Here is a 22,931-nt window from a genome sequence, read left to right as displayed (position 1 = left end):
GCGGCAGTAAAAACTGGGACTGGGTTCGTCTCAGAGCTTCATTTCCTGTTTCCACATCAGTTTTACTGTAAAAAACAGTTTCCTTCCGTTTATTAACCCGTAGTTCACATCAATTCCTGAAAATATTTAGGCAAAACATCAAAATATGAATCAAAACTTTAACTTAAAAACAAATTTTATTGCATTTTGTAGGTTTTTTTGATAAAATCTTTACATTGCCACAGGTTTCACTTTTCATATTTTATTATTTCAGCAGGAAAAACGTCCACATTTCCACCCAAATAACTGAACAGAAGTGTTTTTACCAAAGATCTTTACCTCTTCTTGGCACAAAGGGCTTCCATAACCAACAACGCCGTGCCTCTACGTGATAACTACATAAACTTTAATTTTAACGTATAAATCACCGCTTTAGTCTTTAAACAAAACATCGGTTCTCAGTGAGTTTCTGATGTGTGAAGTAAAATGGATCCGTTCCGGCTCGTGGTTCTGCTGTTTCGTACCGCTCACAGGTTTGATTTATGTCAGTGTTTAGATTTATATCTTTTTTTTTTTTCTGAACATGTTTTGTTAAAGCAATCCGATCCATGAAATATCTACATCTTCCTGAAGGAGGCAGCGGTTCCCCTGCGTTTCATCGCTGGTCTTCCTCACAGAACGTCTCCATGTTCAGGAGGTCCACGCTGCCTCCTCTCCTCTTCCCAAAGCTCTGGATCCGGGCCTCATTCCAGTCCGGGGCCCGGTTCTGGTCCGGTTCCCCTCAGGCCAGGTTGTGCTGCTGGGTGGTGGCGAGGATCAGAGGCACCTCCTTGTCTCCGGTGCCGAGCAGAGGAAACATCCTCTCTGTGAACTCTGCGTTGGTGTGGTAGCTGTAGATCTCAGTGCCCGACTTCACGTTGTAGAAGGAGACCTGACCCTCGTCCACGTCCAGGAAGACGCCCACCTGCCGCAGCTTGGGATGGTGTCCTTTCACCTGCAGGGCGGCGACAGAGAGCAGCAGGCGTGAGATTCTGCCTTTTATTGGTTTATTGTGTTTTAGCCGCAATGGTTAAAAATAAACACAACACACAACGTATTTATACGTTCCTGAGACAGAAACGTGCCTGAAAACTCATTATTTCAACATTTAAGTCTTTATTTTATCAGCTAAAATTGTCATTTTTGATTGGAGGTGGACCTTGGTCAGAGGGGGGGGCGTCAGCGCCCTCAGCTGGCTGCCGCTCCACCAGATGCCGTAGTATCCGCTGGTGGGACTCATGTCAAACAGGCCTTTCCTCTGGGCCGACTCGCTGACCACGCCCAGCTTCCAGTCCTTGCTCTCGCCAACTGAAACCTGCAAGACAGAACCCAGGGTTCAGGAGCCTGCGTCAGGGGAACGGTTACAGACCCCCATCCTCATCCCTTCATCCAGAGAGCTACAGATTCCTGTCCTCGTTAAGATCCTGAATCACAGCAAGATGGAAACAAACGAAAAGATTTTGAACCTTAAGAAAGTTTTGAGCCTGATTCCAAAACCTGTAACGAAAGTCAGATCTCTAACCAGAACCAGATTCTGACTTTTAAACGGATCTTGACTCACTTCTGGACGCTTGTCTTCAACAAACGAACAAAACTGTAACTTTCATCTTAAATCAGAGCGAATCTTAATCTCCTACAGGGTCAGATGTCTCTCATCCTGAGGGATCAAAACAATTAGAGCCGACGTTCATGTTGCTCTGACTGAATCCTAAAGAAGAGACGGACCACACATTAACGTTCACCTCCGTCCCCCGTAAACCCGTCCAGCCTGACCACGATCTCCTACTAGGTAAGATCCATACGCCATGAGATCCTCACCCTGACGCTCCGTTAGACCTCGGCCCTCGACGATAATCGTTTTTAACGAGTTCCAAACCATGACAAAATCTCAGGCTTCAACTAATAGAGCTGGACCCACAACACCCAGAGTGTAACGCTGCCTCGTCCTCCTAAGATAACGTCCAGATACCCAACATGCCCTAAGAGCCGGGTCTTCACCGCCATCCTACGCCATGCGGTCCTGATCAGGTCCTCAGCACCTTGTCCGTATCTGCAGGAAGAATTTAGCTCTCCACTAGATTTATGTTCTCCTCTGGGGCCTAATGCGTCCGTTTGTTCCTCCCTGTCATCTCTAGCAGCTCTTAGTTACATTGAGTGTTTGACAAGAACCCAAACCACTGCATCTCATCAGTTATTATAAATCCTCAGAGAGGTTCTGGTGCCGGAATAAAGTCAGACAAGATCCCACCTCACAGCAGGAGCTGATGTTCATCTTCAGACATTTCTCTACTCATGAAAAGATCCCAATACCAGACAAGCCGTGCAGACCACTGAGCTATATAATACACTGGATTGCTGATTTTGCCGAAAAACTGAAGTCACTGGCCGCCATCTTGCTACTCCCTACTCTCCCAGAATCCCACAGGATTTGGTTGCAACAACAAGCAGTTTTCTGGCTGTGTGAAAACGTTTCACAGGTAATTCTACAGTCAGTGGATGTACTAACACTATCAACTACTAGGAATATAGGTGCTAAAATATTTTACATGTTATTCATATTATATATATATATATATATATATATATATATAAGTATGTGTATATGTATATATGTATATATATGTATACACATATGTAAATATATGTTTTTGTATATTGTTATTTATATATTTATAAATGTTAAACATATATATTTAAATAAATAAAATGCAAAATATTTCAGCACATGACTTTCTCAGTACTTGATATTTTTAGAACATAACATAAAACTATATGGAATTTGACATTTTAAAAGTTTTAAGCTCCCCCTGAACATGAGAAAATCCTCGTTATTCGATGCTGTAGCGCACATATTCCCTAGTTACTGGGGGAAATAGGGAGTACCAATATGGCGGCTGGTGGCTTCAAAGCGACTCGTTCTAACAGACGGTGATTAGCACTCCAGTGGATAATATAGCTCAGTGGTGCAGACCTGGACCTTCACTGCAAAAACGGACCTAAAAATAAGTAAAATGTTCTTAAAATTAAATTTTTTGTCCTTGATTTGAGCAGGTAGATTATATTATCTGCCAATGGAATGAGTATTTTGTCCCCTAAAATAAGATAATTAGACATCCTGCACTTGAAATGAGACGATGGAGATGAATTGTTCCTGTTTTAAGTGCAAAAATCTTTTTCCATTGGCAGATCATCTTATTTACCTGCTAAAATCAAGGACAGGTGCACTCATTTTAAGAAAAGTTTACCTATTTTTAGTTCCGTTTTTGCAGTGTTCTTGGACCCTCTCCAACGTCCTGACTGTCGAACAGTTGGCACAACAAGACCACCAAGGTCCTGAGCTGCTTTAGGAGCCTCTCTCTGGAGGGTCCCCTCAGATCCTGACCCGCTACCTAAACCTTCCCCTGACTCTGACCCCATCGGTCTGATCCTCGTCTCCTGGTGGTGTCCAGCCAGACGCCGTGGAGGTCTGCTCCTCACCTCCCAGTAGTGTCGTCCCGAGTTGAAGCCTTCCTTGGCGAGGACACAAGACCAGACGTCGAACCTCTGATTGCTGTTCCTGAAGAACTGCAGCTTCTCGCCTCTCTTCACCTGCTTGCGGTCTTCTGACAGGATGAGGAAAGGGTACGCCGTCACTGGGTTCAGCGTCACGTCCTCTGAAGAAACCACAGGGCAACGTTTAGCTGCTGCCTGGTCTCTGATAACAGAGAGATTATACGGCAACAACATCCAGAGGTCCAGCTTACCCATGTAGAGCCGGGCTTTCTTCAGTCCTAAAACAGAACACGGAAAAACATTCAGATCAGAATCCAGAAGTTAACTTCCTTTAGTCGTCAGAGTGAGAACCTGCAGCTCATTTTAAATCTAGTTGTTCTGGCAACCACTGATCAGTTCAATTAAACTCTTAAAGGCTGCTGGGCTGCAGTGTGCAGCAGCTGCTTGGAGGACCTGCAGCTGATTAAATACTTTCCCATATTTAATCTTTCACAATATTCTAGATTTCCGTGACACTGAATTTTGGGTTTCCATCCTCTGAGTCCTTATTATCAGAATTACAAAAGATAAAGGCTTGAAATATTTAACTCAGGGTTTAATTCATCCATTTACGGCTTTCACTCTCTGACGTGAGCCACAAAAATATTGAATTTATTCACCGTTTTCTAATTTTTGCGACAAACCCGTTTCCCAAAACTGCATTTCCTCCCCTGCACTGCAAAAACGGAACTAAAAATAAGTAAAATGTTCTTAAAATTAGTGTATTTTTCCTTGATTTGAGCAGGTAAAACAGATGATCTGCCAATAGAATAAGATTTTTGCTCTTAAAATAGGAACAACTCATCTCCATCATCTTATTTCAAGTGCAGTAGATCTAATTATCTTATTTTAGGGGTCAAAATACTCATTCCATTGGCAGGTAATCTTATTTACCTGCTCAAATCTAGGACAAAAAACACTAATTTTAAGAACATTTTACTTATTTTTAGACCTGTTTTTGCAGTGTGGTGGCCTAAACTCCAGCTCAGACCAGATGAAATGAAGTTCTGGGAAAAACGACTCACGTTTCAGAAAGCTCCAGTTTTGAATTTGCAGTGGCGGTTCTAGACCAAATTTACCAGGGGGGCCAAGGTGGGGCCAGTGTTTTTTCACAGGGGCACAGAACAAAAAACTTTAAAAAACAATAAATATAATAATAATATAATATATTAATATAATGTAATAATATTAAGTGAGCCACGTGTGGCTCTGGAACTGCAGGTTTAAGACCCCTGATCTAGCAGTTAAAAATTTGCCTCCAGCTCATAAGCCAAACGTGAAACATCTTAAGTTTTAAATTCTTTTTAGAGTAAAACTGTATAGGTAAAAAATAATATTGGTCAAAGTGACCAATCAGTTATGTTTTCTTTGCCATTGCAAATAATTATCAGAAGTGTATTTATTATCATGTCTTTAGTACAGGGGCCATAACAGGGGCCAGAACCATTTCTACAAGGGCATGGGCCCCTGTCTAGAACCGCCCCTGTGAATTTATGTGTGCAGGGGTCTCCAGCTGTGGTATTTAAACTCTAATCTTCTCGGTGGGACAATGATGATCAACTTGAACGTTTTTCTGAGTCAAGCTCAACTTAAAGGATAAAACTGTTGAATCTACGTACCTGAAACATGTTTGGTCTTCTTCATGTCTGTGGGGAATGGAAAGCAGTCAGAAAGCTGCGGTACAACAAGAACTTCATGAGTCAAAGGAACCTCCTGGACCTGGCTCACCTTTCAGAGACCACTGGCTCATCCTCAGAGACCCTTTGCTTCCTCTCAGACTCATCATGCTCTCCGCTGCCACCAGGTCGCCCGGCGAAACTGAAACAGAGCCGTCAAAGAAACCGTTCAGACTCTGACCTCTGACCCGGAAGCGATCCGTCCGGAAACGTTGGACTCACAGGAGTCTTTGGAGGTGGTGGAACCTCGAGAACCTCTGGGAGCTCTGGGACGGACCTCCCCCATCCAGATTTCGTCTATCTTGATCTTGACGTCGGACAGACTGCTCTTCACGTCGTCCAGCTGGAAGTGAAGGGAAAAGTCGCCCTGTTCGTACTCGTCCTCGTCCTGGTCGTCCTCCTGAAGAGCCGTGGCCTCGTCAAAGCTCTGAGACCAGAAGAAGAAGAAGAAGAAGAAGAAGAAGAAGAAAAAGAAAAGATGCGTTTTACTTCTCCTCCTCGGTTGAACACCTGAAACATCTGACGAGCCGCTCCCACCTGCAGGAAGCTGATGTGGTCCTGGCTGATGGCCTGGCCCTCCAGCGTGGCCCTCCTGTCCGTCAGCTGTTTAAGCTCCGCCTCCAGACGGCCCAGTAGCCCCTCCCCCTTCGACATCACCGCCTCCAGCTGGGTCTGGATCCCGCCCACCACCTGAGTCCGGATCCGGTCCAGTGAGCCGGTCACCTCGTCCAGAAGGTGCTCGACGTCGCCTCGTTCTCTGTCCGCGTAGTTCTGAGAGCCAAACAAACGGAGAACCGGTTAATTCCACTGAGCTATATTATACACTGGAGTGCTGATTTTGCCGACAAACTGAAGTCACTGGCCGCCATCTTGCTACTCCCTACTCTCACAGAATCCTACAGGATTTGGTTGCAACAACAAGCAGTTTTCTGGCTGTGTGAAAACGTTTCACAGGTAATTCTACAGTCAGTGGATGTACTAAGACTATCAACTACTAGGAAATTAGGTGCTGAAATATTAGACATTATTCATATTAAATATATATATGTATATATAAGTATGTGTGTATATATATATATATATATATATATATATATATATATATATATATATATATATATATATATATATATATATACGTATATATATGTATACATATATGTAAATATATGTTTTTGTATATTGTTATTTATGTATTTATAAATGTTATATATATATATATAATTAAATAAATAAAATGCTAAATATTTCAGCACATGACTTTCTCAGTACTTGATAGTTTTAGAACATAACATAAAGTATATGGCATTTGACATTTTAAAAGTTTTAAGCCCCCCCTGAACATGAGAAAATCCTCGTTATTCGATGCTGTAGCTCACATATTCCCTAGTTACTGGGGGGAAATAGGGAGTACCAATATGGCGGCTGGTGGCTTCAAAGCGACTCGTTCAAACAGACGGTGATTAGCACTCCAGTGTATTATATAGCTCAGTGGTTCATTCACAGGTCAGAACCGTTCTGACCCAGTCCTGAACAAACGGTCCTCCTCCTAAAGAAAGTCTCAAGACCAGCATGAAATATTCCAGGAAAGTCTGAGTGTTTTACAGAACCAGGACTGGATCAGAACCACTGGATCTAAGAACCCTGTCGGACCTGAACGCCCTCCAGCTTCCTCCTCAGGTCGCCCAGACGGATCTCCTTCTCCTTGATGCGGTTCAGGATCTCCTGCTCGGTCTTCGCCACCTGTTTCTGGACACACAGACGGAGAGCGGCGTGAGAACGGCGAGGAGGAACCGGCGGAGCGAACCGGGCCGGTCCGGTCCTCTCTACCTGCTTGGCCAGCCTCTCGGTCTGGACCGAGACGGTTTTGTGGGTGCGGTGCTCCTCCAGGAAGCAGATGGCGCAGATGCAGTGCTGACACGTCCTGCAGAAGACCTGCAGACACAGAGACGGAGTCAGACGACGCCTCCAACCTCAGAGTCAGAGAACCAGAACCAGGCGTAACATTATGACCACCCGCAGCACGGACTACAGATGATTATTACTTCAGCAAATGAAACCGGCTATTTTGTTGCCTTGCAGCAACAAGGTCCTGGGTTCCAATCCCAGCCTGAGGTTTGACAACGAGAACCAAACTGTGGTGGAGAACCGGGTCCAAAGCCGAAGCTCTACGCTGGCCGGTCCAACTGACAAGGTTCTGCAGCTGAAACTGCTGCGAAGGTTCATGCTGGTTCTTCCTATCAGATAATGTTATGCCTCATCACTGCATTATCTCTGGACCTTCATTTTGTTTGGGCTGAAATTGTCAGTTTCTGCATTTCAGGCTGGAACACATTCTCAGGAAACATCTGAGCGGTTTCAGGACGTTTGAAACGAGTTCCTCACAGAGCGGCTGGAATGTTTCTTCTTCTGCTCAGCGTGAAAAACCAACATGCATGGAGCAGTTCCTCCAGATGTTTGGTGAGAAGCAGCAGGTCGGATCTTCTCCTCGTCTCTGATGGCGGCAGCGACGCAGGAAGGTCCAGCAGCAGATGTTGGAGCAACATCTGCTGCCTCCAGGTCCACATCTTCTCCAGGGACCTCCATCGTTTTTCACCATGATGATGGAGAACCTCGATCCAGAGGTCTGCCTGAAGTCCTGACTCGTTGGACAGGAGTCCTTCCCAGCAGGGCGGCGTGGGTCCGTCATGAAGGAACGTCTGACCTGAACCGTGTTCCTGGAAGGTGTTGGAGGCTGAAATGCAGAAACTAGCGGACCAGATGGCACCTCGCAGTCACTACGCTCTAATCAGGGGTGTCAAACTCATTTTGGTTTAGGGGCCGCATTCAGCTTTATCTGATCTCAAGAGGGCCACACGAGTAAACTCATTGCAAGATTAAATAGAACTAATAAAAGTGTATTTTTATATTAAATTAATTTCACTTTTACACAATATATTATGAATAACCTCAGCGTTTTTAAGAAAAGTATGTGCAATTTCAACCATACTTTTACTCAGTTAAACATTTACTTGTGCATTATGCATAAGAACTGATCACAGTGATTGTACAATGTTGAAAAACATTTATTCACATTTTTTAGAAGTTAAAAAAACTGTCCTACATGACAAAATACATCAAACAGATAAAAATTAAGAAATAATTTAAATTTTTCCACACCTGAAGCTTAATCTGCTGATTAAAACACAGCGCCCCTCGTGGACAATATAGGAACTGCATATTTTCAATTAAACGAAGTACATGTTTTTTTCAATAATTGTTTTATCATTCTCTTCCTTTTATCTCCTCTTTCTTTCACCTTTTGTTTTTTCTCTTCTTGTTCTTCCTTTCCTCTCCTACTTTCCCATTGTAGTGTCAATATCATTTGAGATATTCCCCGCATGAATTATAATAAAACTATTCACATTCATAAATCAAGCGGAGCACTATACTGCTCCACTTGTGAAAGTCAAATCTGATGAGCTCTTTTTGGCATTAAGACAACAATTCTTATTGCCACATTGCCAGACAGGACACTAAAAAAAAAACAAAAAAAAAAACATTTTATAATGATAATGCATTTAGCCACAGGGCCGGACTAAATTGTTCGGTGGGCCGGATGCGGCCCGCGGGCCGTATATTTGACACCCCTGCTCTAAGTGGTTCTGGTGTGGTGTGTGTGTGCGCTTGCCTCCATCAGGCGGCGGTGCATGGAGCAGGTGCGGCCCCTGAGGGCCTCCTGGGGGTCCATGAGCGGGTGCTTGGCGTAGAAGGGGGTGTTGTAGTGAGGCTGCAGGTGCTCGCTGCAGTAGGAGGCGGTGCAGGTGAGGCAGGAGCTGACGGCAGGTTGTTTGACACCTGAGCAGACGTCGCACCACACCACGTCCTCCGGAGCCACGGCGGGGGGCGGCGGCGACAGGAACGGGTTGGTGCTCCTGCCGTCGTCCATGGCGTCCAGCGAGCCGTTCTGGACGGGCGGCGAGAATCCCGTGGCGCCGTAACGAGTCTGTTTGTATTTGTCCGCGATCAGAGCGAACACCTTGTTGATGCTGAGCTGGGGACGCTCGTCAAACTGCCGCTTGCAGAGAGGACAGGTGCAGACCGAGCTGGACGCCCAGTACCCCCCGATGCACGCCTGCAGGGACGCAGAGGTCAAAGGTGAGTCCAGCAGAAGCTCGGCGGTGACCCACCACCGCCTCAGGAGGAGCTTACCTGGCAGAAGTTGTGTCCACAGGGGGTAGAAACGGGATCAGTGAACAGGTCCAGACAGATGGAGCAGGTGAGCTCCTGCTCTGAGAAGATCTCTGCCTCCGCCATCGTCAAAGATCTAATGATGACAATAATAATAATACATTTAGTTTGTAATGCAAACACATAAAAACAACAAACATGAAACATAAAAACAACTAGGCAGAGTATTTCTTTCTAAAAGGGAAGTTTTCAGACACTGGTTTGATTTCTCGTTTTAACATAAATATCCGTAACAGTTTGAGTCCTGGAGAACGTTAATCTGAACCGGTTTATTGTCAGGCTGACTGATTGTGTAGCTCAGGATGTCCCTGTCAGCACATTTCCTTAAATGATCCATTAAAGAAAACAACTGCACCAGGTCTTCTATCTATCGATCGATAGATAGATAAATCTTTTTTTTTTAAACATACATAATTCCTAATGTATTTCACAGTACAAAAGGCTGTTAAAATATTATCAGCATTAAGGAATCTAAAGGGGTCCTTTATTTTACCGCTGCTAAAGGGTCCCTGGCCACCAAAGGTTTCAGAACCCCTGATTTAGAGTTTCTGGTTTGAATGGCTTCTGTTTGTGATCCATTCTGCTGCAGGAAGTTTTAATCTCCTCCAGGCTGGAGCTGAGACGGGTCAGGCTGGCAGAGGGGGAACATCTGGAGGTAGAGCTGAGTGTCGTCAGCATAGCGGTGGATATTAATTCCCTGGGCAGCATGCTGATGGTGGCGGACAGAAACCAGGTGAGCGTGAAGCCAACCTTCAGTCCAGGTCCGTCATCGTTAACGTCTCCTCGCTCTGCTGCAAACATCTTTAGACCAATAAAACTGGTGGTTTAGCCAAAATAAAGCATCTCTGCTCCCTACAGAGAACAGACTAAACGAGGAACATGACAGTTCACCTTATTTCCTCTTATTTAGATCAGAATCCAGAACGCATCACTGAGACTTCATTCTGGTTTCATCCTCCGGTCAAATCTACGGTTTCATGATGAACTCAGCAGACTTCTTGTTTCAGCCGAGAGGAAAATCCTGTCTGGGAAGCTCCCTGGTGTCAGACAGGAAGAACTCTGATTGGCTCTTTGCTGAGTGATGTCACAACTCCCAGGTGACCCAAACTCCGTTCCTGATTGGCTACCCTCAGCAGGTGAGTCAGCCCGATGGGTTCTGATGTAAAGTTCTGGTTCACAGCAGATTTCATCCATGAAAGCCATTTTATTTGTTGTAGTTAATAAAATTATGGAGATAAATGGTCATAAATTGTTCAAATCTCTCAGTTGTATATTATTATCTGACAATTTTATGTTCTAGTCCTTTATTCTAGTTCTGGTTCTGGTTTGGACCGCCTAACGCATGTAATCCGACCCAGATGTGGTCCAGACATCCTGCAGGCGACGGCATCATCAGCTGCAAACGATTTAAAGTCCAAACTATGCAGACTGGAGTAAAACGGACTCCAGATAACTTTGAGGTCTTTGTTCTCAGGGAACAATGAACAGAATCATCACCTTCAGGGAGACTGGGTCAAGCTGGACCCTTTCGGTTCTTCTCTAAAACCCGTCGCTTTTAAAGCCCACACCAGGTTCTAGCAGAATCTTCAGCTGAAGCCCAAACCGACCGAACAACTGGTGCAGAACTGTGAAGCTTAAGATTGTCTTTGTCAGATTTCTACAAATAAAAATCTGAAAAGTGTGGCATGCATTTGCATTCAGCCCCTCTGAGTCAGAACTCAGTAGAACCTCCTCAGGCTGCAGGTCTTCTGGGTTCATCTCCACCAGCTCAGCTCAGCTCGTCCTTTTCAAGCGTCGCTGCAGCATGATGCTGCCACCGCCGTGTTTCAGCGTGGGGACGCCGTCCTCCAGGTGATTTACACCACAGCGTTTCACATGTAGGCCAGAAAATGGACAGAGAACGTTCCTCCACATGAGTCTTTAAACTTCTGCAGAAAGTTCTCCCTGCTGCGCTCCTCGGTCCTCCCTCGGTTCTCTAACAAACCTCTGAGACGTCACAGAACATCTGCATCTATACTGAGGTTCTTTCACACAGCAGGACTCTGGTTACTAATTAGGAGGCTTGTGAAGTTAATTAGTTAATTGGAGTTTATTTTGAGCAAATCGGATTAATGATTCAGATCATTATTGTGAAAATGTTAAAAATTATTAATTATTTTGCGCGTTTCTACATAAAATCAGCTGAGCGTTTTAGTTTTGTCTCGTCTTGTATCTTGCTGCATTCTTTCCTTTCCCTCTCTGAGGTTCTGCTGTGGATTCAGGTTTGGTTCTGGATGTTTTTATAACTGCATGTTTGATGGGGGATTTATTCAGTTGAGAGTTATATAAAAATATTCAACTAAAGCCCAGAAATGTGTCACGTGATGATGTCAGATGCAGGCTTATTAATTTACATTTTAATAAAGCAGAAAAACCCAAAACCAGCAGTTGGAGGTCTTTTCCAGATTCTGTCATTTTATGGTTTATATTTATATAAAGATAATTTTTCCATCAGCAAGCTGGCCGGTCACCTTGGAGAACCGCACATGTTCAGCACATTAATGATTCTGTGGTATTAGTTTGGCCCGTGGCTCATCAGGAAGAAAACCCAAATCTGCGGTTCTGACCTCTGATCCTCAGAAATTAGGAAATGTTTCTGAAGTATAAAAAGATTCTGACTGCATCAGCATTTATGAACCCAGTCCTGTTTGGACCTCCATAGCTCAGCCAGCCTTTCCACCAGAACCATCATTAAACGTTTAAGCGTGTCTCCCACTGCTGGAGGACTTCCTGTTTTCTGTCCAATCAGAGCCCAGAGTGCAGACAGACACGCCCACTCTCTCATTCCCCCCCAGGAGATTTCACCTCTGGACGGTTCTGGAGAATCTGGAGGTTCTGTTTATCCTGCCGGACCTCCTACAGGAAGCACTACAGAAACAGATGGACCTGAGAGCTCAGCAGAAGGTTCTGATGCTCACGGGTCAGGAATGGTTCCCATTTAGCCTGAATTATAATTAACTAAAGTTAAAAGCTTGTTTTGAAACTGGAACTCTTCAAATTAAGAGCTCAGAAAATCACCAAACTGTGAGTGAAGTTGGTTCCAGAACAGTCTCACCTGCAGGCAGGTGATAACTTCCTCATGTCTGCAGGTACCTGCGCACGTTTTTCACAAGCATTTGCATGACATGAGCAGAACTTCCTGTTTGGTTCAGGGTGAAAAACTCAAACGGCTTTTATGGGAAGTTTGATTTGTGCTTCTCTTCCATCAACAACACGCGGTTATTGTTCATTTCTGTTTTATTTAATTTTCCTTTCCCGTCAGATTCCTCTGCAGGTCCTGTCTCTAGATGTTCTGTGGACTTTGGCTGCTATTTTCACTCGGTTCTGATCCAGTTCTTATTGCTGCTCTTTGTCCCATTTAAATGTTCCAGCCCATCAAAAATAAACGTTAATATGAGACAAAGACAACCTGAGAAAATCCAAAAAGCTGTTTTCAGATGGTTTGCTGGTTCCACTGGGTGTGAAACCGAGAGTTTCAGAACCAGAACATCACACCTGCAGCCAAACACGGTGGTGGTAGTGTGATGATCTGGGCTGATCTGCTGCTTCTGGACCTGAAGGAGAACCGGATCGTCGGATCATTTGGGTTCTGTGATCCAAAGAACATCTGAAAGTCCACCAGTGATTGGCCTAGTCAAAGTCTGGACTTCAGTCTGATGGAGATGCTGCTGCCTGACCTGTTGGTTTGGGGGGGGGGGGGGACTTTTTAAGGTAAAATCCGGTTGGGTCGGAAAGAAATTACTTAAAAACTGCTTTTTGTTTTTACTCAGGTTGTCTTCTTCTCATATCAAAAGGAACCTGATGACCCAAAACATTTACGACTGACAAATGAGTAGAAAGAGAATAAATCCGTGAAGGTGGTAAATGCTTCCCGACCGCTCTGTAGAACCAGAACCTGAAGGAGAACATCTGAGATCAGGAGCGCTGATCATCTCCTGCCCAATGGACAGAACCTGGGGGGAACCCTCTAAGGTCCAACCAGCATCTCCTGCAGTCCGTCAGAAAACCAGAACCAGAGATTCAGAACACACGTCTGGGTCACGGTGAGGAAAATTAGAAAAACTCTGTTGGATCAGCAGATTTTAACATTTCTGATAACATATTTGCTGCTAAGGGACCTGAGCAGAACCCGGTCCAACTAGTCTCCTGTTCCTCAGCAGGTCTCCGAGGGTCCAGGTCCTGTTCTGGTCAGAACCAACCAGAACAGGCGCACTGTGGCTTCCTTCAGCCCAGAGGGCTTTATTTCCAAAGACACCGACAGTAATCCTCCACAGATCAGCAGCTGTTTCCTCCCAGCAACACACCTGGGCCACAGGTGAGCTCCAGCTGGAAGCTTCTGGAGCTCATTCCAACCCCCGAACCCTTCAGAAAGCTCGTCTGGTTCCAGAACCGGACCGTTCTCCCCGAGAAAACACCCGCTTCACATTTCCACACCAATTAAAGGCGAACTCACCAGAAATCAGCTGAAAGGCTGCAGACATTTCTTACCTTCTCCTCCGCCAGTCGCTCAGTTTCTGCCCAAACCCTGAAAGTCCGGTCTGTGACGTCATCGGCAGGCGGGGCCAGAAAGTGGCCAGGTGAGTCTGTGGGTGGAGACACCTGCTCCACCTGTTTGGTGTTGTTTTAATGACCTGAAGCTGGTCTGAAGTTTCCAGGCTTTCAGCAGAGCGGTTTTACCTCAAAGCTCGGATTAAACACAGGATTTAAAAATACAGGAATTAAAAAGTATTTAAAACACAGGATTTAAAAAGTATTTAAAATACAGGAATTAAAAATTATTTCAAAATCCAGGATTTAACTCTATATATAGCTCTAGATTCTGTATTTATATTTGTGTTGTCTGCACCATCAGCACCAAGTCAAATTCCTGTAAGTGCAAACCTACTTGGCAATAAACTTGATTCTGATTAAAAATTAATTCAAAATACAGAATTTAAAAATACAGGATTTAAAAATACTTTCTGGGGTTTTCTTCCTCCTGGTTTTTCCAACCTTTGCTGGAGAAACCATTCAGCAAAGAAACGCTCAAAACTATATTTAGGACTTCCAGTTACTAAAAATATTTGAAGAATGTGTAAACTGAAAAATAAATAAAACTAAGGAAATATATCCGATTAAAACAGCTTTTTGTAAGAACGGCGTGATTGTAAAAAAAAATCCTTGAAATGAAACATGGTGTCTGAGAAGTAAAAAGTTAAACAAAATGTCAAATGTACAAAAATGCAACAACAAGGTAATGTTACTAATCATTTTCTGGTGACCTTTGACCCTGGCTGCTGCCTTGCTCGAGGGCAGCAGCGCGACGCTGAGCTGCAGGTTTGGGAGTGACGCGTGTTTGTCAGCTCTCAGCTGCAGACTGATGGAGGACGGACCGGACCGCCGGCATTCCTGCAGCGCTGTGTGAGCATGCTCAGTGGGGGTCAGAGCCGGATGGGGCGGGTTTCTCTGTGGTCACGGTTTGCTGGTTTGATTTCTAGTTTTAACGCAAATATCCGTAACAGTTTGAGTCCTGGAGGACGTTAATCTGAACCGGCTTATTGTCAGGCTGACTGATCGTGTAGCTCAAGATGTCCCTGTCAGCACATTTCCTTAAATGATCCATTAAAGAAAACAACTGCAAATATCCAAACCCCATTAGTTATCTAAAATTCTTGAGAAAGTAGTTGCTAATCAACTTTGTGAACATTTACAAAGTAATGACCTACTTGAGGAGTTTCAGTCAGGCTTTAGAGCTCATCATAGCACTGAAGCAGCTCTGGTGAAGGTCACTAATGATATTCTCATGGCCTTAGATAATGGACTTGTGTCTATACTTGTCCTGTTAGATCTCAGTGCTGCGTTTGATACAGTTGATCACAATATTCTCCTACAAAGACTTGAACATACTGTAGGGATTAAGGGGAAAGCATTAGGCTGGTTTAAATCTTATCTGTCAGACAGATTCCAGTTTGTTCATGTTAATAATAAATCTTCTTCAAACTCTAGGGTCACTTGTGGAGTACCACAGGGTTCAGTCCTTGGACCAATTCTCTTTACTATATATATGCTTCCAATTGGCAAAATTATCAGACAGCATGGGATTAATTTCCACTGTTATGCTGATGACACTCAGCTATATTTATCCATAAATCCTGATGAATCCAATCAATTACTTCGACTGCAGTCATGTCTTGATGACATCAAAAGCTGGATGACTTTAAATTTCCTGCATTTAAATTCTGACAAGACAGAAGTTATAATCTTTGGGCCAGAGTCTTCAAAAAATAAAGTTCTTAATCAATCACTTAATCTGGATGGCATTAACTTGGCCTCTGGTAATAAAGTTAAAAATCTTGGTGTTATTTTTGACCAAGACATATAATTTAAATCTCATATTAAACAGGTTTCCAGAGTTTATTTTTTTCACCTCAGGAATATCTCCAAAATTAGAAACATTCTGTCCAGGAGTGATGCTGAAAAACTGGTCCATGCATTTGTTACTTCAAGGCTGGACTATTGTAATTCTTTACTATCAGGAAGTCCACAAAATGCAGTTCAAAGCCTTCAGCTGATCCAAAATGCTGCGGCAAGAGTTCTGATGAAAATCAATCAGAGGGATCATATTTCTCCTGTTTTAGCTTCCCTTCATTGGCTTCCTGTTAAATCAAGAATAGAATTTAAAATTCTTCTTCTAACGTATAAAGCCCTTAATAATCAAGCTCCATCATATATCAGAGCTCTGATTACCCCGTATGTTCCTAACAGAGCACTTCGCTCTCAGACTGCAGGTCTGCTGGTGGTTCCTAGAGTCTCTAAAAGTAGAATGGGAGGCAGATCCTTTAGCTATCAGGCTCCTCTCCTGTGGAACCAACTCCCAGTTTTGGTCCGTGAGGCAGACACCCCGTCTACTTTTAAGACTAACTCTGCTGAGTTCTCCTACTGCTCTCCTTTTAGGTATTTTGGGTTTTACTGGAGGGTTCCTCCATTTAAAGGTACCAGTTTCTTCCTACTGTCACTACATGCTTGCTCTGGACGAGGGACGGCTGCCAAATAAATGACTTGGTGCTATCAGCTGCGCCTCTAAACAGCTTTTTACTGCCATTTAATCAGTTTCATGTCGCTAACACACTTAAACTCAGAGAATCGTCCTGTTCTGTTTAATGACCCAACGGGCCTGAACTAGATCCTCCCTGGATGTCTTCTTCCTGTGAGGAACTTCTTCAGCTCAGTAAGAAATGCAGAGAAATAAAATTTCAGGAAAAAACCTGCTGCTGCAGTTCTGTTGAGTTTCTGGGTTTCAATCAGAACCAATCTGGTTCTTTCAAGGAAAACGAGATGTTTTCTGGTCACTGGACTAAAACTGTGAATCTGATTAAGTACTTTTAAACACAGAGAGACTAAAACTAATCAGGATTATATTTATGAACAGAATCGTTGGTTCTGGATTCAATAAAAAAACAACAACAAACAGGTCAACTTGGTTCTGTTATAAAGCCTTTTATAAATCCACATCATTCAAACATAAAAACTAACGGCAAACACAGAGTTCTGTCTCCTGTTGGTCCGACTGATCCAAAGTCAGAACGGCTTTCAGATCCTTCACCGAGTCCAGTTCTGCTGGTGCTGGTTCATCCAGAGGTTCTGCTGCTGGTTCATCCAGAGGTTCTGCTGCTGCATCCAGAGGTTCTGCAGGGGTTCTTGCGGTCTTCAGAAGTCCGGGTAATGCAGCAACCTGAACACAAACATGGCGTCAGTCACAGAGCAGGGCGCCATTTCCGGACGCCATGGCGGCCGTAATCCGTAGATAACGCTTCATTCAAAGAGAAACAGCGGATCCCGGCGTCTCTGGTTCTGAACAACAGAACCAGAGACATTTGGACCATCAGGCTGCAGGCGCCGTGAAAACGATACTATCTGGTTCCACAAACCAGAAAAAAATCCGAAGAAGACGGAGACGGGTCGCGTTTCCTGGCTCCGGGTCAGGAGGCGGCAAACACGCAGAACTCGGTACCGACCCACACTGCCAACGGTACCAAAGCTGCTCCAATGACCGTGATGGTACTGGGCTTGATTGGCCGTAGCAAACGGGCCTGACCAGAACCCCGTAGAGATGAGAGACACCAGAACCACCAGAACCACAGGCTGGTCCCCTTCAGGCTGCATTGATGCAGGAGCCCAGAACCGGTACTGAGAGCAGAGGAATGAGGAGTCACCAGAACCCTGATGGTTCTGTTAAAAATCTACTTTTTATTGATCTGATGTAATATTTGAATTATCTGAGGTTGAATTAGTTTGAGGTTTTATTCTCAGTATCCAGAACCATCAGAACTACAAGATAAATCTGAGTTCCTCGGGTCAGAAAGTTTCAGGAACTCAGATTCGGGTCAGAACAGAACCAACCATGTAGTCTGTAATTATGTGCGCCGGCCCTTTAAATCCATTCAGTATTTCAGCTCTAAGCAGACGCCGTCTCCTCACCTGGACTCTGACGGCCCGATCCCTCTGACCAGAACAGATCGGACCTTTGAACCGGGCCGTCTAGATACTGAAGTTATTTAGAGGGCGTTTCTGATTAATCAACCAGCCTTAAAGATGGAAGTCAAACCAGGAACTGTTTTAATTTTCACGGGTCGGTTTGCTTGAGTTGGGCCAAGGTTCTGCAGCAGGACCCGGTTCCCTGGTTCCGTCAGGGACCGGCTGAACACTGAGCCTCGGTGCGGTCCAGAAAGCCGTCACTCGATCTGGACCGGGCTTTATTTTAAACTTTTCTAAGAACGCCTGCGGAGGAAACCTTTAAAAAATTTAACGTTTCTTCTTCAGCAGCTTCCAGGCGGTGCCGCTGCAACCGGAGGAGCTGATTGGTGGGCTGACCTGAACAGAGGGGCGTTGCCTTTGTTGTTGGCCAATGAGAAGAAGCCGCTGTGTGGCGAGAAGTCGAGGCAGCTGGCTCGATAGACGATCTTCCTCTTGGCGACGGGGAAGTTGGAGAAGACGGTGAGGCTGGGCAGGTGGACCTGGGCAGAAACAGGTGGGGGAGGGGTTAGCGCGGGTCGGCGCCGTCGTCACGGTGACCGTCACGAGCAGCTCACCAGCCGCACGGCCTCGTCCTCCACCCGCGAGGCGATGGCGAGGATCTCGGAGGTGGGGTTGAAGCTCAGCGCCGTGGCCGAGGTCAGCAGGTTCATGACGGCTCTCAGAGGCTTCGGATTGGTCGAGTTAAGACACGCCTCCTGGGAGTAGATGTTGACCACGCCCGCCTGAGAGCTGAGGCAGAGACCAGGGTCAGCATGGAGGCGGGATCATGTGACCTCAGGAGGGCAGCACCCGACAGCCCTCCTCTGAGCCAATCAGAAAGCGGCGCCAGGTAAGGGGGCGGAGCTTACCCACAGGCCAGGTAGCGGCCGTTCAGCGAGGCGGCGATGGACGTCGCCTTCACGCAGCCGTCGTCCGTGAACCTGCTGACGCACCGACTGCTGCTCATGTCCCACACGTACACCTCGCCCTCCTCTGCAGACGCACACAGGTGAGTCACACAGGTGAGTCACATGTCACGGCCGGCAGCGATGACATCACAGCCGGCGGCGGTGACATCAGAGCGCGGAGAAGCCGCAGACCCACCTGAGTTTACGAAGACTCTGCTGCCGTCGTGGGAGAAGGCGACGCCGCTGACGTCACCGTTGATCTTCATGCTGCGGACGACCTCATTGGTCTGAGGAGAAATCCAAGTTAGCGTGAATAAGAAGCTAAATTAATAAAATTAAACTAAAAGCGACACTTTGATGAAATATCGGGTAAATTTTCTCTGATTGGTTTTGCTCTGAATCACAAGTTAAAGTTTATGATTAATAAGTTTGAAGGTGACGTCTGATTTATTTAATCGGCCATCTTCAGCCTCACAGCCAGGGGGCGGGGCTAAGACGCTACAGAGGAGATGATTGGTCGGCAGCTCAGCCAATCAGAAGACCGTTTCTAAAGCAGCTGCTTCATAAATATCCGCCGTTAGCGGTTTATGGCGTTCTCAGCGTCCCGTACGGCTCCAGCTGTGGGTCGGAACCGGCCGGACCGGACCGGGCCAGGAGTCAGAACCCCATCACACCTTCAGCGTGAGAAGATGAACATATCCGTTGGTGCCGGTCAGCAGCAGAGCGCCCCCGTCAGGACACACGGAGAACTCCTTCACTCTGGCTTCATTCAGACCTGGACACAAGACGGAGAGGCTTTTATTGTGAAGGGCCGCTGCAGGGCGGGCGTTCTGGGGGGCGCTGGCGGGAGACTGACCCCGGACGGACGGGACCGGAACCACGCGGCCCTCCATCATGTCGTACAGGTAGAACATCCTGTTCCTCAGACTGGTGGCGATCACCGTCTCTCCATCCAGGCTGAACCGGGCCTTGTGGACCGGGAACCGCTCCAGGTGGATGCTCTGGATCTTCGGGTTGGTCTTACCGTCGACCTGCGGGGGAACCGGGTTAAATCACGTGACCTCCTCCAACATGGCCGCCGCCGGATCGGGCCGGTACCTGGAAGAGGGAGACGGACTGGTCGATTCCTGCCGTCATGACGACCTGAGCGGAGGGGTGGAACTGGACCGTGGTCAACTTGTCCTCTGAGGGACGGGCGCTGTTGGCGTGAAGACACTTCTTCATCTGAAGGACACAGAACCAGAACCTTAAACGCGCCGTTCCTGCAGCAACAAGCAGTAGGGCTGAACGATTTTAAAAAATAATCTAATTGCGATTTTTTTCTTAATATTGCGATTTAATGCAATTTTTTTCCCCCAGTTTAATTTATCATGTCTTTTTAAATATATACAAACAACAAATCATTTTGTTTCCTCGCCGTGTGGATTAGTTGCTAAAAGACCCGCAGCATCTAAACTCAGAGCAGAAATTATTGCGTTCTGCCTACAATATTTTTCAACCAAAATTGCAATTTTAACTTTTCTCTGCATTAACCACAAGCAACAAAAATGGCCTCTAAATAAAGATGTTTGTAAACAAGGACTATTTTAAACATGAACTTTTAATGTTTCTATTGATCAGAATATTGTTTAAGAGAACAGCTTTTAGTTGATTTGGACATCAATCCTTGTTGAACATAAAGTGCAACCAACAAACAAGTCTATGTATTAAACTGATTGACCTGTACTTAATGCTATGTATGATTATATAAACTCTAAAACAAGTAATAAAATTAGATTATCTCACTGCTGCAACTGTCTTCCCTTCCATGTGGAGGCAAACCCACTTTAAACATTTTACCAACACCTAATGGACGCGTCTAATTCCCTGATTGTTACATAGCCAAAAATTGCAGACTCTGCGATTTGGAAATCGCGTTTTTTTTAAAATCGCGATTATATTGAAAATGCGATTAATTGTTCAGCCCTAACAAGCAGCAGAGGTCCGGTTCTGCCGGGGATCGACCCGTCACGGTTCGGACTCGCTGACCCTCAGGATGCCGCTGGGAAGGCTTTCTGAAGACGCCACGAAGTTTCCCGTCCTCCTCAGCAGGTCGTCCTCCTCCTCTTCATCATCATCATCATGAGCTGCAGGAACACAGACAGCCCGAGTCAGAACCAGAACCAGAACAGAACCAAACGCTACAGGATAGTAACCGTTCACCTTTCTTCTTCTTCTTCTTGTGGTCGCTGGTCTGAGCCCACGACGGAGTTCCTCCCATCGACTTCTGGAACCTGAGACCAAACAGTTTTCATTTATCGCTGAAAACTCTTCAAACGGATCAAATTAATTCGTCAGGTTGGCCAAAATAAAGAGAAACAAAGAAATGATCTGCTGAGGACCTCCAGCCCCCCCCCCAGCAACCTTCAGTTTGTTCCTTTACAGGATATTTACTTTAACATGTTTTGTTTAATGTCGCCACCAGCGGCTGATTTAGAGCTTTTTTAGAAACAGCGCTGCAGTTTGAATAACGTCTCCCTGTCTGGCTAAGCTAACGGGCGTTCAGGTGTGTCCAGCCAGGTGAGGCGGCAGGTAAACAGGTGTGCGGACTCACTGCTCCTTCATCCTCTGCTGCAGCTTCTGTGTGGACATGACGGCCTCTGCTGCTCCTTTCATCAGGCCGCTGCGGTGACGCTGCCTCATGTCCACCCTGACGGAGACGGGCAGATCAGTTAAACGCTTTATTGGTGAAAACGGGACGGAAAAGCTTCGGCGCTGCCACGTACTCTTCCTCCAGCTCGTCGTCTTCGTCCACCCAGGCAGCTTTCCTGGGCTGGAGCTGCTGACGGGCCTCTTCCTCCCCACCAGAGTCCTCCTCCTCCTCCTCTTCCTCCTCCTCCTCCTGCAGCAGCATCATCCCACTGGACCGCTCCTCTCCATCCTCCTGCAGCAGCAGAAGGAAGCAGGTAAAACTGAAACACGCTGGACACAAACCCTGGTTCTGCTCATAAACTCTGTGATTTAAATAAACATTTAGATATTAAATTACAGTTAAAAACCTTATAAAAAATAAGAATATTTGAACAGTGAGAGATATTTTCCCCCTCAGTAACATATATAAATTAAATATTTTTGCAGATTTTAAACGCTGCAGCTGAATCTGGATGATAAATCGCCAGATGATTGGACCGTAAATTCAGCCATTCTGGTCTGATTAAAGGAGTTTATCTGTAAACCTCTGTTTAAACCTGTGGCCAGTTAAAATGTGTGATTTCTCAGGGGAGTCTGGTGCCGGCATCACCTCCATCAGCCGCTCCAGCAGCTCATCCTCGGCTCCGAACACCAGCGACTCCAGCCGCTTCACAGAACCGTCCTCCTGGCCCAGAACCGCCAGCCTCTTCAGGTTCTGCTGTCGCAGCCGCTCCTCTCTCTCCGGGTCGAACCCCGAGGGTTTGCTTCTCTTCTTGGCCGACTTCTTGTCCTCGGTCCCCGGCAGCTTGATAACGTTGGCGCCGTCCATGTCTCCCCGCCAGGAGCACCAGAGTCCCCGCAGAAACCAAAGGATTTAAACCCCGCAGGAAAAACGGCGGATTTCCAGGGTTTTCTCTGTGTTCAGCAGGATTTTCCAACACATGTGGCGGACCTGTGTTTTTCCGCTTCGCCGTGGTCACGTGTTTCCGGGGATTCGGCCTCTGAAACCAGGAGGGAAATAAAACTCTGCCACCTGGCGGTCAGGCGGAGAACTACAACCTCCTGCCTTTTGCACAGAAAACCAGGACGTTGTCACAATGAAAACCTTGTTTTAATGCGGAAATACGTTGTTTAAATAACATATTTAATAAATAAATGCTTTTTAACAGACACACATACGGCATATTATGTATAAATATGTGATTTCATGCTGAAACACTTTGTTTTATGCTCTTAAACAAAAGAGACGTGTGGTATTACAAACCAATAAATGTATAAATTAATACATTTTATACTTTAATAAAGTGGTTTGTTCCTTTAAATTTATTTCACTATCTCACATGTAGGCCTACAATCATGAGCCTCA

General features: G+C 45.6%; 2 protein-coding genes across 4 annotated transcripts; both read right to left on the bottom strand.

Moving 5' to 3' along the window:
- Positions 1-334: 334 nt before the first annotated feature.
- Positions 335-14,119, bottom strand: LOC105920929 (E3 ubiquitin/ISG15 ligase TRIM25). 2 transcript variants are annotated; one of them, XM_036148659.1, is made up of 13 exons: positions 13,983-14,119; positions 9,417-9,531; positions 8,896-9,339; positions 7,056-7,160; positions 6,879-6,974; positions 5,763-5,996; positions 5,448-5,652; positions 5,278-5,367; positions 5,169-5,195; positions 3,762-3,788; positions 3,496-3,671; positions 1,178-1,333; positions 335-973 (listed from the first exon to the last, which is right to left on the bottom strand). In XM_036148659.1, exons 1-13 carry the CDS (start codon positions 14,042-14,044, stop codon positions 761-763), a joined length of 1,950 nt encoding a protein of 649 aa, XP_036004552.1. In that variant the 5' UTR covers positions 14,045-14,119; the 3' UTR covers positions 335-760. The 2 variants fall into 2 exon arrangements, with proteins under 2 accessions (XP_036004552.1, XP_036004553.1); XM_036148660.1 differs by having other exon boundaries at positions 13,948-14,014.
- A 2,831-nt stretch (positions 14,120-16,950) lies between these two features.
- utp18 (UTP18 small subunit processome component) lies at positions 16,951-22,562 on the bottom strand. Of its 2 annotated transcripts, XM_036148662.1 has the most exons (14): positions 22,176-22,562; positions 21,661-21,818; positions 21,489-21,584; positions 21,098-21,168; positions 20,924-21,021; positions 19,994-20,119; positions 19,752-19,926; positions 19,570-19,670; positions 19,092-19,182; positions 18,857-18,980; positions 18,563-18,737; positions 18,345-18,487; positions 17,164-17,205; positions 16,951-17,118 (listed from the first exon to the last, which is right to left on the bottom strand). In XM_036148662.1, exons 1-13 carry the CDS (start codon positions 22,392-22,394, stop codon positions 17,181-17,183), a joined length of 1,602 nt encoding a protein of 533 aa, XP_036004555.1. In that variant the 5' UTR covers positions 22,395-22,562; the 3' UTR covers positions 16,951-17,118; positions 17,164-17,180. The 2 variants fall into 2 exon arrangements, with proteins under 2 accessions (XP_036004555.1, XP_012712041.2); XM_012856587.3 differs by having other exon boundaries at positions 16,951-17,205.
- Between the last annotated feature and the right edge of the window lie 369 nt (positions 22,563-22,931).

Source organism: Fundulus heteroclitus, chromosome 16 (genome assembly GCF_011125445.2).
Source record: "Fundulus heteroclitus isolate FHET01 chromosome 16, MU-UCD_Fhet_4.1, whole genome shotgun sequence".
Classification (NCBI taxonomy): domain Eukaryota; kingdom Metazoa; phylum Chordata; class Actinopteri; order Cyprinodontiformes; family Fundulidae; genus Fundulus; species Fundulus heteroclitus.
Note: the sequence above shows the minus strand (reverse complement) of the source record. Positions and strands in the feature narration are given on the sequence as shown.

Coding starts and splice junctions, on each gene's coding strand:
- utp18 (XM_012856587.3), bottom strand. CDS start 22,394: ATGGACGGCGCCAACGTTATCAAGCTGCCGGGGACCGAGGACAAGAAG. Junction 18,738..18,856: donor GGCCGCTACCTGGCCTGTGG/GTAAGCTCCGCC, acceptor TCTCTGCCTCAG/CTCTCAGGCGGGCGTGGTCA. Junction 18,488..18,562: donor AGGACGAGGCCGTGCGGCTG/GTGAGCTGCTCG, acceptor GTTTCTGCCCAG/GTCCACCTGCCCAGCCTCAC.
- LOC105920929 (XM_036148659.1), bottom strand. CDS start 14,044: ATGACGTCACAGACCGGACTTTCAGGGTTTGGGCAGAAACTGAGCGAC. Junction 5,653..5,762: donor ACCACATCAGCTTCCTGCAG/GTGGGAGCGGCT, acceptor TTCTGGTCTCAG/AGCTTTGACGAGGCCACGGC. Junction 1,334..3,495: donor CGGGACGACACTACTGGGAG/GTGAGGAGCAGA, acceptor TCTGTCTTGCAG/GTTTCAGTTGGCGAGAGCAA.